The sequence below is a fragment of the Pseudophryne corroboree genome, chromosome 3 (genome assembly GCF_028390025.1).
Source record: "Pseudophryne corroboree isolate aPseCor3 chromosome 3, aPseCor3.hap2, whole genome shotgun sequence".
Lineage (NCBI taxonomy): Eukaryota > Metazoa > Chordata > Amphibia > Anura > Myobatrachidae > Pseudophryne > Pseudophryne corroboree.
In genome coordinates this window covers 457,033,768-457,050,061 of record NC_086446.1, presented here as the reverse complement: position 1 = coordinate 457,050,061, position 16,294 = coordinate 457,033,768, and the positions used below count along the sequence as shown (strand labels likewise).

Below are 16,294 nucleotides of genomic sequence, written 5' to 3'. Positions count from 1 at the left end.
CCTTCCTAGTGTGAGTACTGGGGTACGCATCAACTCCTTACATCTAAATCATTCACAGCTTTGCTTGGTTGAACCCCTTGAGATCTGCACTGGGTGTATAGAAAACGGTAGAAGCCACCATCCTTATAAAGAAACCTTGATGTGCTTATATATCCCCGCTTAAAGTGTGAGTGGGGTACGCTTTGGATTCTGTATAGTCTCCTAGAAGAATAAAAAGCCTCTTAAAAAGGCACTTATACTTACCTTGGTTTTTACAAAACTTACTACACATTGGTTTTTATTATATCTGTTTTATTCCATACCACCTTTGTTGGAGTCTCTATACCTAAATGGTCTGAACCAAAGGAGAACATCAGATAAAAAGAACATTCCATCCAACCCAAAAGGAACGTTCTGGTGATGTTGCACTAAAGTCTTTTAGCGCTTGTGATGTATTGCAGTTTTCTAAATTCTGTTTTTTGGTGAGTTTATGCTGTTTTCGGCCACATTACGTGACCTACGCAGTCTTACTTTCTTATACCAACATCTTTTTCTTTTTTTTTTAAGGGAATGTCTGTTCCAGTCATTACCTCCGATGGTATATAAAAAAAGGAAACACACAATAGTGTAGCACTGATTGAATCTGTCACACCACACACGTGTCTAGATGGTATTCGTGAGCAAGTCCCAATAGACATCCAAAAGATGATGTGCTCCCACAGACTGTAGGTTACCCCACACTGGTGGAAAGGATAATCAAATGAAGTTGAAGATGTTACACATATGCTTACATAAATAACATGAATAGCAGACCCATAAAGGTTTCTTTTTTCTTCTTGTTTGTGGGACACCGTATTCCCCTCCAGCAGTGTAAAATAAGAACAAAGTGCAATGCTTAAAACTTGACCAACACTTTATTAATAAAAAGCATTAAGAGGTGGTATGTGGATATGGACTCTTCTTGAAAATTAATAATAAAAAGTACCAAATCAGATAATGTAAATCTTACATTGCACACAGGATAGACGATGGAACCCGGGTATGAGGTACTGTCAGCAGATATAGACAAATCTGAGGATATGGACTCTCCTTGAAAAAGACACTGTACAGCATCGAAATGTGTTGGAAAAGAGTGAGTTTGGTGGCCATATCCTACCAGATTAGTCTGTATCAGCTGACAGTACCTCATACCTCTTCTTCTATCCTGTATGCAATGTGAGACTTACATCATCTGATTTGGTACTTGTTATCAATAACGTTGCATAAGAGGACTGCATCCAGTTCTTCAAATATGGCAGTCAGTAGCAGATGGTGGTCTGTTGGCTCAAGTGTCCCCAGTCAGCAAATGTGGCCAACTACAAGAGAGTGGGGGATGGGGGATGGAGACCCCACTCTGTGCCTAAACTTTAATGATGTTTTTTGCCCCCTGCGGGCTTAGGGTTGGCACGTTCTAAAGGTGTTCTTCTGGTCCTCCGGGTGGTGATCATTTTAAAGCCTCTTACACGAGAACTTGTCTCTCCTCCAGATGTTACTGCAGGGTGTTCATGCACACTACTAGTGGATGGCATTACTGCATCATTCAACAACTCTGCAATCAGAAAGAGATCCAACACTGTTAATGATATGTTTATGGGGATGTACTCTGTATACAACAATTTCAAGGTTGCCTAAGGCTGTTACAACATGAGAAGGTTAAAGGGGGGAACACATGGAGAGATCCGTGTTTAAAATCTAAGCAATCTGACTAGATTGCTTAGATTTTAAGCACGGATCTGCCATGTGTATGCCCCCAGCGATAGCGATGTGTGGCCCCGCGCATCGCTATAGCCGGTGCTAGATTGAGCCTGCATGCAGGCTCAATCTAGCGGGTCGCTCACTTCACTGCTGTGTGAAGTGAGCGCCCCCCTGTCCGTCTGTCCCCTCGCTCAGCACATCGCGTTGTGCTGAGCGGGCGGAGAGATGTGTGCTGAGTGGTCAGTGTTAAGATCGCTCAGCACACATCTCCCCCGTTAGTACCCCCCTTAACACATACATTTACATGGCTGAAAGATGAGAAAAGTGACCTGTTTGGGCGCCCAACCTGCACTTTTTTCGTGATCGCGCCCATTAATTTAGTCAGGTCATGCAGCTAAACCAGACACTAATGGGAGCGATCGACGCGATAATGGGCATTAATTATCATCAAAATATCACCTCTGCGATCTCCCATAAAATGTGAGATTGGGCGGCGATATCTATTGAATTGCCCCCACAGTGTCTAAATCACACTAAAATGCACATTAAACTAATAATTAGCCTATAACTCACTCCCACCAAACACTATATTATTTGACCTAATCAAACTAAATTCTGTTGTTGTAACTGTAATAAAATAGAAGCTATCTGGCACATTTTATAGAAATGTTCTTTAATCTAAACTTTGTGGTGGGGGGAGTGTACAATTTGATTAACAAGGTTCTAAATGAGTGTGACACCTTCCTCAGAATTGGCTCCTTTAAATCTCTATCCAATTTATGGCCAAAAGCCCTATAGGTACTTATTATAAATATTTATAGCCCAGTAGTGGAAAACCATTCAACTCCCCCGCAATCAATAAGATCATATTCTATTTAGCTTTGAAATGGAAACACTGGGAGTGTCATATTCCAGCTGCACCTCCTCTTCCATTGGTATACGGTGTAAGTGGCACAAGTATGTTACTGATTGGTGAAGGTGCCTTCACCAGTCACCAAATACAGTTCCACTCTCCTTTTTGCTTTATTGAAAACTGTCTTACTATAATAGTAAACAATGGATAATTTGGACCTGCCTAATAAATTGTTATGGCTTTTGTGCCACATCTCCTGGCATAGATAGATAGATACATACATACAGTACTGTTTTATTCTAGTGTCATTCTGGTGCATACACTACTGTTTTATTCTGGCGTGATCCTGGCGCACATACTACAGTTTTATCCTATTGTCATTAGGGAGGCCAATCCCGGGATCGGGATCGGGGGAATCCCGGGATTTAGGCCCAAAAAACGTCCGGGATTCAATCCAAGGGATTGAGGGATCAGCGTTGAGCATCCTCAGGATGCTCAGACGCTGCCCAGCTTCCTGCTCCTGGTTCCCCCACGCAGCGTGATCTGTGACTGTGAGATCACGCTGCGCTGTCAGCAGCCGCATAGACGGAAGGTACGGCGGTCTTCACCCGCCGCCTCCTCCCGGCTCCCCTTGCACTCACTCACCACCTGCTCCCAGCTCTCCCTGCACTCACCCGCCGTATCCTCCCTCCTCCCGCGTGCAGCTGGCTACCTCTTCACTCACCCACCGCAGGTTTGTAAGTGTATTTATGTCTGCGGGGCGGGTGGGGAGAGGCGAGTCAGGGCGTGGGGGACGGCCGGACACAGTTGAAAGCCAATCCCGATACCCGGGGTTGAAAAAATGGCCTGGGATTGGCCTCACTATTTGTCATCCTGGTGCATACACTACTGTTTTATCCTGCAGGCTGTCCAGCATGATCCTGGTGCATACACTACCATTTTATCCTAGTGTCATGCTGGTGCATATACTACTGTTTTATCCTAGTGTCACCCTGGCGCATACACTAATGGTTTTATCCTAGTGTCATGCTGGTGCATATACTACTGTTTTATCCTAGTGTCACCCTGGCGCATACACTAATGGTTTTATCCTAGTGTCATCCTGGTGCATATACTACTGTTTTATCCTAGTGTCACCCTGGCGCATACACTACTGGTTTTATCCTAGTGTCATCCTGGTGCATATACTATTTCTCTAACATCCTAAGTGGATGCTGGGGACTCCGTCAGGACCATGGGGTTTAGCGGCTCCGCAGGAGACAGGGCACAATAATAAAAGCTTTAGGATCAGGTGGTGTGCACTGGCTCCTCCCCCTATGACCCTCCTCCAAGCCTCAGTTAGATTCTTGTGCCCGGCCGAGAAGGGTGCAATCTAGGTGGCTCTCCTGAGCTGCTTAGAATAAAAGTTTAAGTTAGGTTTTTTATTTTCAGTGAGTCCTGCTGGCAACAGGCTCACTGCTACGAGGGACTTAGGGGAGAGAAGTAAACTCACCTGCGTGCAGGATGGATTTGCTTCTTAGGCTACTGGACACCATTAGCTCCAGAGGGAGTCGGAACACAGGTCTCACCCTGGGGTTCGTCCCGGAGCCGTGCCGCCGACCCCCCTTGCAGATGCCGAAGTTGAAGAGGTCCAGAAACAGGCGGCAGAAGACTTTCAGTCTTCATAAGGTAGCGCACAGCACTGCAGCTGTGCGCCATTGTTGTCAGCACACTTCATACCAGCGGTCACTGAGGGTGCAGGGCGCTGGGGGGGGCGCCCTGGGCAGCAATGTATTATACCTTTTTTATGGCTAAAATACATCACATATAGCCCTTGAGGCTATATGGATGTATATAACCCCTGCCAGATCTCACAAACTCCGGGAGAAGAGCCCGCCGTTTTAGGGGGCGGGGCCTATTCTCCTCAGCACACGGCGCCATTTTCCTGCTCAGCTCTGCTGTGAGGAAGGCTCCCAGGCTCTCCCCTGCACTGCACTACAGAAACAGGGTTAAAACAGAGAGGGGGGGCACTTATTTGGCGATATGATTACATATGTGAAAATGCTATAAGGGAAAACACTTGTATAAGGGGTTGTCCCTGTATAATTATAGCGTTTTTGGTGTGTGCTGGCAAACTCTCCCTCTGTCTCCCCAAAGGGCTAGTGGGGTCCTGTCCTCTATCAGAGCATTCCCTGTGTGTGTGCTGTGTGTCGGTACGTGTGTGTCGACATGTAGGAGGACGATGTTGGTGAGGAGGCGGAGCAAATTGCCTGTATTGGTGATGTCACTCTTTAGGGAGTCGACACCGGAATGGATGGCTTATTTAGGAATTACGTGATAATGTCAACACGATGCAAGGTCGGTTGACGACATGAGACGGCCGGCAAACAAATTAGTACCTGTCCAGGCGTCTCAGACACCGTCAGGGGCTTGTAAAAACGCCCATTTACCTCAGTTGGTCGACACAGACACAGACACGGACACTGACTTCAGTGTCGACGGTGAAGAAACAAACGTATTTTCCTTTAGGGCCACACGTTACATGTTAAGGGCAATGAAGGAGGTGTTACATATTTCTGATACTACAAGTACCACAAATAAGGGTATTATGTAGGGTGGGAATAATCTACTTGTAGTTTTTCCTGAATCAGATAAATTAAAGTGTGTGATGATACGTGGGTTTCCTCCGATAGAAAATTATTGGAGGTATACCTTTTCCCGCCAGAAGTGAGGGCGAGTTGGGAAACACACCTTAGGGTGGATAAGGCGCTCACACGCTTATAAAAACAAGTGGCGTTACCGTCTCCAGATACGGCCGCCCTCAAGGAGCCAGCTGATAGGAAGCTGAAAAATATCCTAAAAAGTATATACACACATACTGGTGTTATACTACGACCAGCAATCGCCTCAGCCTGGATGTGCAGCGCTGGGGGGGCTTGGTCGGATTTCCTGACTGAAAATATTGATACCCTTGACAGGAACAATATTTTATTGACTATAGAGCATTTTAAGGATGCATTTCTATATATGCGAGATGCGCAGAGGGATATTTGCATTCTGGCATCAAGAGTAGATGTGATGTCCATATCTGCCAGACGATGTTTATAGACACGACAGTGGTCAGGTGATGCAGATTCCAGACGGCACATGGAAGTATTGCCGTATAAAGGGGCGGTCCATCGGACCTGGTGGCCATGGCAACAGCTGAAAAATCCACTTTTGTTACTCCAAGTCACATCTCAGCAGAAAAGGACACAGTCTTTTCAGTCTCAGTCCTTTCGTACCCATAAAGGCAGGCGGGCAAAAGGCCAGTCATATCTGCCCAGGGTTAGAGGAAAGGGAAGAAGACTGCAGCAGGCAGCCCATTCCCAGGAACAGAAGTCCTCCACAGCTTCTGCCAAGTCCGCAGCATGACGCTGGGGCCATACAAGCGGACTCAGGTGCGGTGGGGGGTCATCTCAAGAGTTTCAGCATGCAGTGGGCTCACTCGCAAGTGGACTCCTGGATCCTACACGTAGTATCCCAGGTGTACATTGGAAATTCGAGACGTCTTCCCCTCACAAGTTCCTGAAGTCTGCTTTACCAACGTCTCCCTCCGACAGGGAGGCAGTATTGGAAAAAAATTCACAGGCTGTATTCCCAGCAGGTGAAAATCAAAGTACCCCTCCTACAACAAGGGAAGGGGTATTATTCCACACTATATTGTGGTACTGAAGCCAAACGGCTCGGTGAGATCTAAAAGATTTGAACAATTACATACAAGGGTTCAAATCAAGATGGAGTCACTCAGAGCAGTGATAGCGAACCAGGACGATATGGTGTCACTGGATATCAGGGACGCTTACCTACATGTCCAAATTTTGTCCTTCTCACCAAAGGTATCTCAGGTTCGTGGTACAGAACTGTCACTATCAGTTCAGACGCTGCCGTTTGGATTGTCCACGGCACCCCGGGTCTTTACCATGGTAATGGCCGAAATGATGATTCTTCCTAAAAGAAATATGGACGCTTTTCTGATAAGGGCAAGGTCCAGAGAACAGTTGGCGGTCGGAGTAGCACTATCTCAAGTAGTTCTACGACAGCACGAGTGGTTTCTAAATATTCCAAAATCGCAGCTTTTCCGACGACACGTCTAATGTTCCTAGGAATGATTCTGGACACAGTCCAGAAAAGGATGTTTTCTCCCGGAGAAGAAGGCCAGGGAGTTATCCGAGCTAGTCAGGAACCTCCTAAAACCAGGAAAAGTATCAGTGCATCATTGCACAAGGGTCCTGTGAAAAATGGTGGTTTCTTACAAAGCGATCCCATTCGGTAGATTTCACGCAAGAACCTTTCAGTGGAATCTGCTGGGAAAATGGTCCGGATCGCATCTTCAGATGCATCAGCGGATAACCCTGTCTCCAAGGACAAGGGTGTTTTCTTCTGCGGTGGCTGCAGAGTGCTCATCTATGAAAGGGCCGCAGATTCGACATTCAGGACTGGGTCCTGGTGACCACGGATGCCAGCCTGAGTGGCTGGGGAGCAGTCACACAAGGAAAAAATTTCCAGGGAGTGTGATCAAGTCTGGAGACTTCTCTCCACATAAATATACTGGAGCTAAGGGCAATTTACAAGGCTCTAAGCTTAGCAAGACCTCTGCTTCAAGGTCAGCCGGTATTGATCCAGTGGGACAACATCACGGCAGTCGCCCACGTAAACAGACAGGGCGGCACATGAAGCAGGAGGGAAATGGCAGAAACTGCAAGGATTCTTCGCTGGGCGAAAAATCATGTGATAACACGCTCAGCAGTGTTAATTCCGGGAGTGGAAAACTGGGAAGCAGACTTCCTCAGCAGGCATAACCTCCACCCGGGAGAGTGGGGACTTCAGCGGGAAGTCTTCCACATGATTGTAAACCGTTGGGAAAAACCAAAGGTGGACATGATGGCGTCCCGCCTGAACAAAAAACTAGACAGATATTGCGCCAGGTCAAGGGACCCTCAGGCAATAGCGGTGGACGCTCTGGTAACACTGTGGGTGTACCAGTCAGGGTATGTGTTCCCTCCTATGCATCTCATACCAAAAGTACTGAGAATCATAAGAAGGAGATGAGTAAGAACGATACTCGTGGTTCCGGATGGGTCAAGAAGGACTTGGTACCCGGAACTTCAAGAGATGCTCACGGAAGAACCGTGGCCTCTACCTTTAAGAGAGGACCTGCTCCAGCAGGGGCCTTGTCTGTTCCAAGACTTACCGGGGCTGCGTTTGACGGCATGGCAGTTGAACGCCGGATCCTGAAAGGGCATTCCAGATGAAGTCATCCCTACCCTGGTCGAAGCCAGGAAGGATGTAATCGCAAAACATTTTCACCGCATTGGGCGAAAATATGTTGCGTGATGTGAGGCCAAGAAGGTCCCTACAGAGGAATTCCAACTGGGTCGTTTCCTACTTTTCCTGAAAACAGGACTGTCTATGGGCCTAAAATTAGGGTCCATTAAGGTTCAAATTTCGACCCTGTCGAATTTCTTCCAGAAAGAACTGGCTTCAGTGCCTGAAGTTCAGACGTTTGTAAAAGGGGTACTGCATATACAGCCTCCTTTTGTGCCCCCAGTGGCACCTTGGGATCTCAATGTTGTTTTGAGTTTCCTAAAGTCACATTGGTTGGATCCACTCACCACTGTGGAATTAAAATATTTCACATGGAAGGTGAAGATTCTATTAGCCCTGGCTTCAGCCAGGCGTGTGTCAGAATGGGCGGCTTTATCATATAAAAGCCCTTACTTAATTTTTTATTCTGACAGGGCAGAATTGAGGACTCGTCCTCAATTTCTCCTTAAGGTGTTTTCTGTTTTTCACATGAACCAACCTATTGTGGTACCTGCGGTTACTAGGGACTTGGAGGACTCCAAGTTACTTGACGTTGTCAGGGCCCTGAAAATATATGTTTCCAGGACGACTGGAGTCAGAAAATCTGACTCGCTGTTTAGCCTGTATGCACCCAACAAGATGAGTGTTCCTGCTTCTAAGCAGACGATTGCTCGCTGGATTTGTAGTACAATTCAGCTTGCACATTCTGTGGCAGGCTTGCCACAGCCAAAATCAGCAAAAGCCCATTCCACAAGGAAGTGGGCTCATCTTGGGCGGCTGCCCGAGGGGTCTCGGCTTTACAACTTTGCCGAGCTGCTACTTGGTCAGGGGCACACCCTGACTGAGGAGGACCTGGAGTTCTCTCATTCGGTGCTGCAGAGTCATCCGCACTCTCCCGCCCGTTTGGGAGCTTTGGTATAATCCCCATGGTCCTGACGGAGTCCCCAGCATCCACTTAGGACGTTAGAGAAAATAAGAATTTACTTACCGATAAATCTATTTCTCGTAGTCCGTAGTGGATGCTGGGCGCCCATCCCAAGTGCGGATTGTCTGCAATACTTGTACATAGTTATTGTTACAAAAATCGGATTATTCTTGTTGTGAGCCATCTTTTCAGAGGCTCCTTCGTTGTTATCATACTGTTAACTGGGTTCAGATCACAGGTTGTACGGTGTGATTGGTGTGGCTGGTATGAGTCTTACCCGGGATTCAATATCCTTCCTTATTATGCACGCTCGTCCGGGCACAGTATCCTAACTGAGGCTTGGAGGAGGGTCATAGGGGGAGGAGCCAGTGCACACCACCTGATCCTAAAGCTTTTATTATTGTGCCCTGTCTCCTGCGGAGCCGCTAAACCCCATGGTCCTGACGGAGTCCCCAGCATCCACTACGGACTACGAGAAATAGAATTATCGGTAAGTAAATTCTTATTTTTTTTATCCTAGTTTGATCCTGGTGCATATACTATCCTTTTATCCTAGTTTGATCCTGGTGCATGCACTACTGTTTTATCGTAGTGTCATCCTGGTATGTATACTATTGTTTTATCTTAGCGTCATCATGGCGCATATGCTACTGTTTAATCCTAGCGTGATCTTGGAGCATACACTACTGTTTAATCCTAGCGTGATCTTGGCGCATACACTACTGTTTTATCCTGCGTGATCTTGGCGCATACACTACTGTTTTATCCTAGCGTGATCTTGGCGCATACAGTACTGTTTTATCCTAGCGTGATCTTGGTGCATACACTATTGTTTTATCCTAACGTCATCCTGGCACATATGCTACCCTAGCAGAGCTAGATGCATCTTAAGATGTATCCAGCTCTGCAAACTGTGCAAAATACATAACTTTTTACGTGCGTACGTTATGCATGTGTAATCAGAGTAAGAGCAAAATGAAAAAGAAGCATTTTGCACCTTGGAATAACCATGTTGCACTTATTTATAGTTTAGAAAATAAGATTTTACTTACCGGTAAATCTATTTCTCGTAGTCCGTAGAGGATGCTGGGGACTCCGTAAGGACCATGGGGATAGACGGGCTCCGCAGGAGACATGGGCACTTTAAGAAAGAATTTAGTTCCTGGTGTGCACTGGCTCCTCCCTCTATGCCCCTCCTCCAGACCTCTTTTAGAGAATCTGTGCCCAGAGGAGATGGACAGTACGAGAAAAGGATTTTATTAATCCAAGGGCAAGATTCATACCAGCCACACCAATCACACCGTATAACTTGTGATAACTACCCAGTTAACAGTATGAAAACAACATATCATCAGTTCAAGACCGATGCAACTATAACATAACCCTTATTGAAGCAATAACTATATACAAGTACTGCAGAAGAAGTCCGCACTTGGGACGGGCGCCCAGCATCCTCTACGGACTACGAGAAATAGATTTACCGGTAAGTCAAATCTTATTTTCTCTAACGTCCTAGAGGATGCTGGGGACTCCGTAAGGACCATGGGGATTATACCAAAGCTCCCAAACGGGCGGGAGAGTGCGGATGACTCTGCAGCACCGATTGAGCAAACAAAAGGTCCTCCTCAGCCAGGGTATCAAACTTGTAGAATTTTGCAAAAGTGTTTGAATCCGACCAAGTAGCAGCTCGACACAGCTGTAGTGCCGAGACCCCCCGGGCAGCCGCCCAAGAAGAGCCCACCTTCCTAGTGGAATGGGCCTTGACCGATTTTGGTAACGGCAAACCAGCCGTAGAATGCGCTTGCTGAATCGTGTTACAAATCCAGCGAGCAATAGTTTGCTTTGAAGCAGGGGCACCAATCTTGTTGGATGCATACAGGACAAACAGCGCTTCAGTTTTCCTGACTCTAGCCGTTCTGGCTACGTAAATTTTCAAAGCCCTGACCACATCAAGTAACTCGGAATCCTCCAAGTCACGTGTAGCCACAGGCACGACAATAGGTTGGTTCATATGAAAAGATGAAACCACTTTTGTCAGAAATTGCTAACGGGTCCGCAATTCTGCTCTATCCTTATGGAAAACCAAATAGGGGCTTTCATGTGACAAAGCCGCTAATTCAGACACTCGCCTAGCCGAAGCCAAGGCTAATAACATGACCACCTTCCAAGTGAGATATTTCAACTCCACCGTTTTAAGTGGTTCAAACCAGTGTGACTTTAGGAAACTTAACACCACGTTAAGATCCCAAGGTGCCACCGGAGGCACAAAAGGAGGCTGAATATGCAGCACTCCCTTTACAAAAGTCTGAACTTCTGGGAGAGAAGCCAATTCTTTTTGAAAGAAAATGGATAGGGCCGAAATCTGGACCTTAATGGAACCTAATTTAAGGCCCAAATTCACTCCAGTTTGTAGGAAGTGAAGGAAACGACCCAGATGGAATTCTTCCGTAGGAGCATTCCTGGTCTCACACCAAGAAACATATTTTCGCCATATATGGTGATAATGTTTTGCTGTAACTTCCTTCCTAGCCTTTATCAGGGTAGGGATAACCTCAACCGGAATGCCTTTTTCTGCTAGGATCCGGCGTTCAACCGCCATGCCGTCAAACGCAGCCGCGGTAAGTCTTGGAACAGACAGGGTCCCTGTTGCAACAGGTCCTGTCTTAGAGGAAGAGGCCACGGATCTTCTGTGAGCAGTTCCTGCAGATCTGGATACCAGGTCCTTCTTGGCCAATCTGGAACAATGAGGATTGTTCTCACTCCTTTTCTTCTTACTATCCTCAACACCTTTGGTATGAGAGGAAGAGGAGGAAATACATAGACTGACCGGAACACCCACGGTGTCACTAGGGCGTCTACCGCTACTGCCTGAGGGTCTCTTGACCTGGCGCAATACCTCTGTAGCTTTTTGTTGAGGCGGGACGCCATCATGTCTATCTGTGGCAGTTCCCACCGACTCACAATCTGTGCGAAGACTTCTGGATGAAGTCCCCACTCTCCCGGGTGTAGGTCGTGTCTGCTGAGGAAGTCTGCTTCCCAGTTGTCCACTCCTGGAATGAACACTGCTGACATTGTGCTTACATGATTATCCGCCCAGCAAAGAATTCTGGTGGCTTCCGCCATTGCCACTCTGCTCCTTGTGCCGCCTTGGCGGTTAACATGAGCCACTGCGGTGATGTTGTCTGACTGAATCAGAACTGGTCGGTCGCGAAGTAAGGTCTTCGCTTGACGTAGGGCGTTGTATTTGGCCCTTAGCTCCAGGATGTTGATGTGAAGACAAGTCTCTTGACTTGACCAAAGACCCTGGAAATTTCTTCCCTGTGTGACTGCTCCCCAACCTCGGAGGCTTGCGTCCGTGGTCACCAGGATCCAGTCCTGAATGCCCAATCCGCGGCCCTCGAGAAGGTGAGCACTCTGCAGCCACCACAGTAGTGACACCCTGGCCCTGGGGGACAGGGTGATCAACCGATGCATCTGAAGATGTGACCCGGACCACTTGTCCAGTAGGTCCCATTGAAAAGTCCTCGCATGGAACCTGCCGAAGGGAATGGCCTCGTATGACGCCACCATCTTTCCCAGGACTCGAGTGCAATGATGCACTGACACCTGTTTTGGTTTCAATAGGTTATTGACCAGAGTCATGAGTTCCTGGGCCTTCTCTATCGGGAGATAAACCCTCTTCTGGTCCGTGTCCAGAATCATGCCCAAGAAGGGCAGACGAGTCGTAGGAACCAACTGCGACTTTGGAATATTGAGAATCCAGCCGTGTTGCTGTAACACTTTCAGTGAAAGAGATACGCTGTTCAGCAACTGCTCTCTTGATCTCGCTTTTATGAGGAGATCGTCCAAGTACGGGATAATTGTGACACCTTGCTTCCGCAGGTGCACCATAATTTTCGCCATTACCTTGGTGACAATCCTAGGGGCCGTTGAGAGACCAAACGGCAACGTCTGAAATTGGTAATGACATCCTGTACCGCAAATCTTAGGTACGCCTGATGAGGTGGATAAATGGGGACATGAAGGTACGCATCCTTTATGTCCAGTGACACCATAAAATCCCCCCCTTCCAGGCTTGCGATGACCGCTCTTAGCGATTCCATCTTGAACTTGAACCTTTTCAAGTATAGGTTCAGAGATTTTAAATTCAATATGGGTCTGACCGAACCGTCCGGTTTCGGGACTACAAACATGGTCGAGTAATAACCCCTTCCCTGTTGAAGGCAGGGGAACCTTGACCACCACCTGCTGAAGATACAATTTTTGTATTGCGTTTAACACTATTTCCCTCTCTTGGGGGGAAGATGGTAGGGCCGATTTGAAATACCGGCGAGGAGGCACCTCTTCGAATTCCAGCTTGTAACCCTGAGACACAATTTCTATTGCCCAAGGATCCACCTGGGAGTGAACCCACATGTGGCTGAAATTCCGAAGACGTGCCCCCACAAGGCCCGGCTCCGCCAGTTGAGCCCCAGCGTCATGCGGTGGATTTTGTAGAGGCCGGCGAGGACTTCTGTTCCTGGGAACTAGCTGCGTTGTGCAGTTTCTTTCCTCTGCCCCTACCTCTGCCAAGAAAGGACGCACCTCGGACTTTCTTGTTTCTTTGTGAACGAAAGGACTGCATTGATAATGCGGTGCTCTCTTAGGCTGTGAGGGAACATAAGGCAAAAAAATTGAGTTTCCAGCTGTAGCTGTGGAGACCAGGTCCGAGAGACCTTCCCCGAACAATTCCTCACCCCTGTAAGGTAAAACCTCCATATGCCTTTTTGAGTCGGCATCACCTGTCCATTGCCGAGTCCACGGGACCCTTCTGGCAGAAATCGACATAGCGTTTATTCTAGAACCCAGTAGACTAATGTCTCTTTGAGCATCTCTCATATATAGGACAGCGTCTTTTATATGCCCCAGGGTCAATAATACAGTATCCTTATCTAGGGTATCCAACTCCTCAGATAAGGTATCCGTCCATGCCGCTACCGCACTACACACCCAGGCCGATGCAATTGCCGGTCTTAGTAAGGTACCCGAATGTGTATAAATAGACTTCAGGGTAACCTCCTGTTTGCGATCAGCAGCATCTTCGAGGGTAGCCGTATCCTGGGACGGCAGGGCTACCTTCTTGGATAAGCGTGTTAAAGCTTTGTCCACCATAGGGATGGATTCCCATCGTAACCTATCCGTTGGCGGGAAAGGATACGCCATAAGAATCCGTTTGGAAATCTGCAGTTTTTTATCTGGAGATTCCCAAGCTTTTTCACATAACTCATTCAGTTCGTGTGAGGGGGGAAAAGTTACCTCAGGCTTCTTTCCCTTATACATATACACCCTCGTGTCAGGGACAGGGGTTTCCTCTGTGATGTGCAAAACATCCTTTATTGCTATAATCATATATCGAAGGGATTTAGCAAATTTTGGCTGTAACTTTGCATCATCGTAATCGACACTGGAGTCAGAATCCATGTCAGTATCTGTCAACAATTTGGGATAGTGGGCGCTTATGAGACCCTGACGGTCCCTGCGACATAGGGTCAAGCATGGGTTGAGACTAGAGATGTGCACCGGATATTTTTCGGGTTTTCTGTTTTGGTTTTGGATTCGGTTCCGCGGCCGTGTTTTGGATTCGGACGCGTTTTGCCAAAACCTCCCTGAAAATTTTTTGTCGGATTCGGGTGTGTTTTGGGTTCGGGTGTTTTTTTTACAAAAAAACCCTCAAAAACAGCTTAAATCATAGAATTTGGGGGTCATTTCGATCCCATAGTATTATTAACCTCAATAACCATAATTTACACTCATTTTCAGTCTACTCTGAACACCTCACACCTCACAATATTATTTTTAGCCCTAAAATTTGCACCGAGGTCGCTGGATGGCTAAGCTAAGCGACACAAGTGGGCGACACAAACACCTGGCCCATCTAGGAGTGGCACTGCAGTGTCAGGCAGGATGGCACTTCAAAAAAATAGTCCCCAAACAGCACATGATGCAAAGAAAAAAAGAGGCGCACCAAGGTCACTGTGTGACTAAGCCAAGCGACACAAGTGGCCGACACAAACACCTGGCCCATCTAGGAGTGGCACTGCAGTGTCAGACAGGATGGCACTTCAAAAAAATAGTCCCCAAACAGCACATGATGCAAAGAAAAAAAGAGACGCACCAAGGTCGCTGTGTGACTAAGCTAAGCGACACAAGTGGCCGACACAAACACCTGGCCCATCTAGGAGTGGCACTGCAGTGTCAGACAGGATGGCACTTAAAAAAAAATAGTCCCCAAACAGCACATGATGCAAAGAAAAAAAGAGACGCACCAAGGTCGCTGTGTGACTAAGCTAAGCGACACAAGTGGCCGACACAAACACCTGGCCCATCTAGGAGTGGCACTGCAGTGTCAGACAGGATGGCACTTCAAAAAAATAGTCCCCAAACAGCACATGATGCAAAGAAAAAAAGAGACGCACCAAGGTCGCTGTGTGACTAAGCTAATCGACACAAGTGGCCGACACAAACACCTGGCCCATCTATGAGTGGCACTGCAGTGTCAGACAGGATGGCAGATTTAAAAAATAGTCCCCAAACAGCACATGATGCAAAGAAAAAAAGAGGTGCAATGAGGTAGCTGTGTGACTAAGCTAAGCGACCCAAGTGGCCGACACAAACATCTGGCCCATCTAGGAGTGGAACTGCAGTTTTCTAGCGAGAGGATGAGTGCTTCCATCCTCATGTGAATCTGAACCACTAGCCATGAACATAGGCCAAGGCCTCAGCCGTTCCTTGCCACTCCGTGTCGTAAATGGCATATTGGCAAGTTTACGCTTCTCCTCAGACGCTTTTAATTTAGAGTTTTGGGTCATTTAATAGAGATGAGCGCCTGAAATTTTTCGGGTTTTGTGTTTTGGTTTTGGGTTCGGTTCCGCGGCCGTGTTTTGGGTTCGAACGCGTTTTGGCAAAACCTCACCGAATTTTTTTTGTCGGATTCGGGTGTGTTTTGGATTCGGGTGTTTTTTTCAAAAAACACTAAAAAACAGCTTAAATCATAGAATTTGGGGGTCATTTTGATCCCAAAGTATTATTAACCTCAAAAACCATAATTTACACTCATTTTCAGTCTATTCTGAATACCTCACACCTCACAATATTATTTTTAGTCCTAAAATTTGCACCGAGGTCGCTGTGTGAGTAAGATAAGCGACCCTAGTGGCCGACACAAACACCGGGCCCATCTAGGAGTGGCACTGCAGTGTCACGCAGGATGTCCCTTCCAAAAAACCCTCCCCAAACAGCACATGATGCAAAGAAAAAAAGAGGCGCAATGAGGTAGCTGTGTGAGTAAGATTAGCGACCCTAGTGGCCGACACAAACACCGGGCCCATCTAGGAGTGGCACTGCAGTGTCACGCAGGATGGCCCTTCCAAAAAACCCTCCCCAAACAGCACATGACGCAAAGAAAAAAAGAGGCGCAATGAGGTAGCTGTGTGAGTAAG

The 16,294-nt window shown here is 47.2% G+C and overlaps 1 protein-coding gene across 1 annotated transcript in view; it reads right to left on the bottom strand.

Moving 5' to 3' along the window:
* Positions 1–1,223: 1,223 nt before the first annotated feature.
* Positions 1,224–16,294, bottom strand: part of LOC135057306 (G2/M phase-specific E3 ubiquitin-protein ligase-like) — an 89,283-nt gene continuing 74,212 nt past the window's right edge. Inside the window, exon 10 of the mRNA XM_063963197.1 lies at positions 1,224–1,567. Within this exon, the coding sequence (XP_063819267.1) occupies positions 1,386–1,567 (182 nt within the window). The 3' untranslated portion in view covers positions 1,224–1,385. The remainder of the gene's footprint in view (positions 1,568–16,294) is intronic.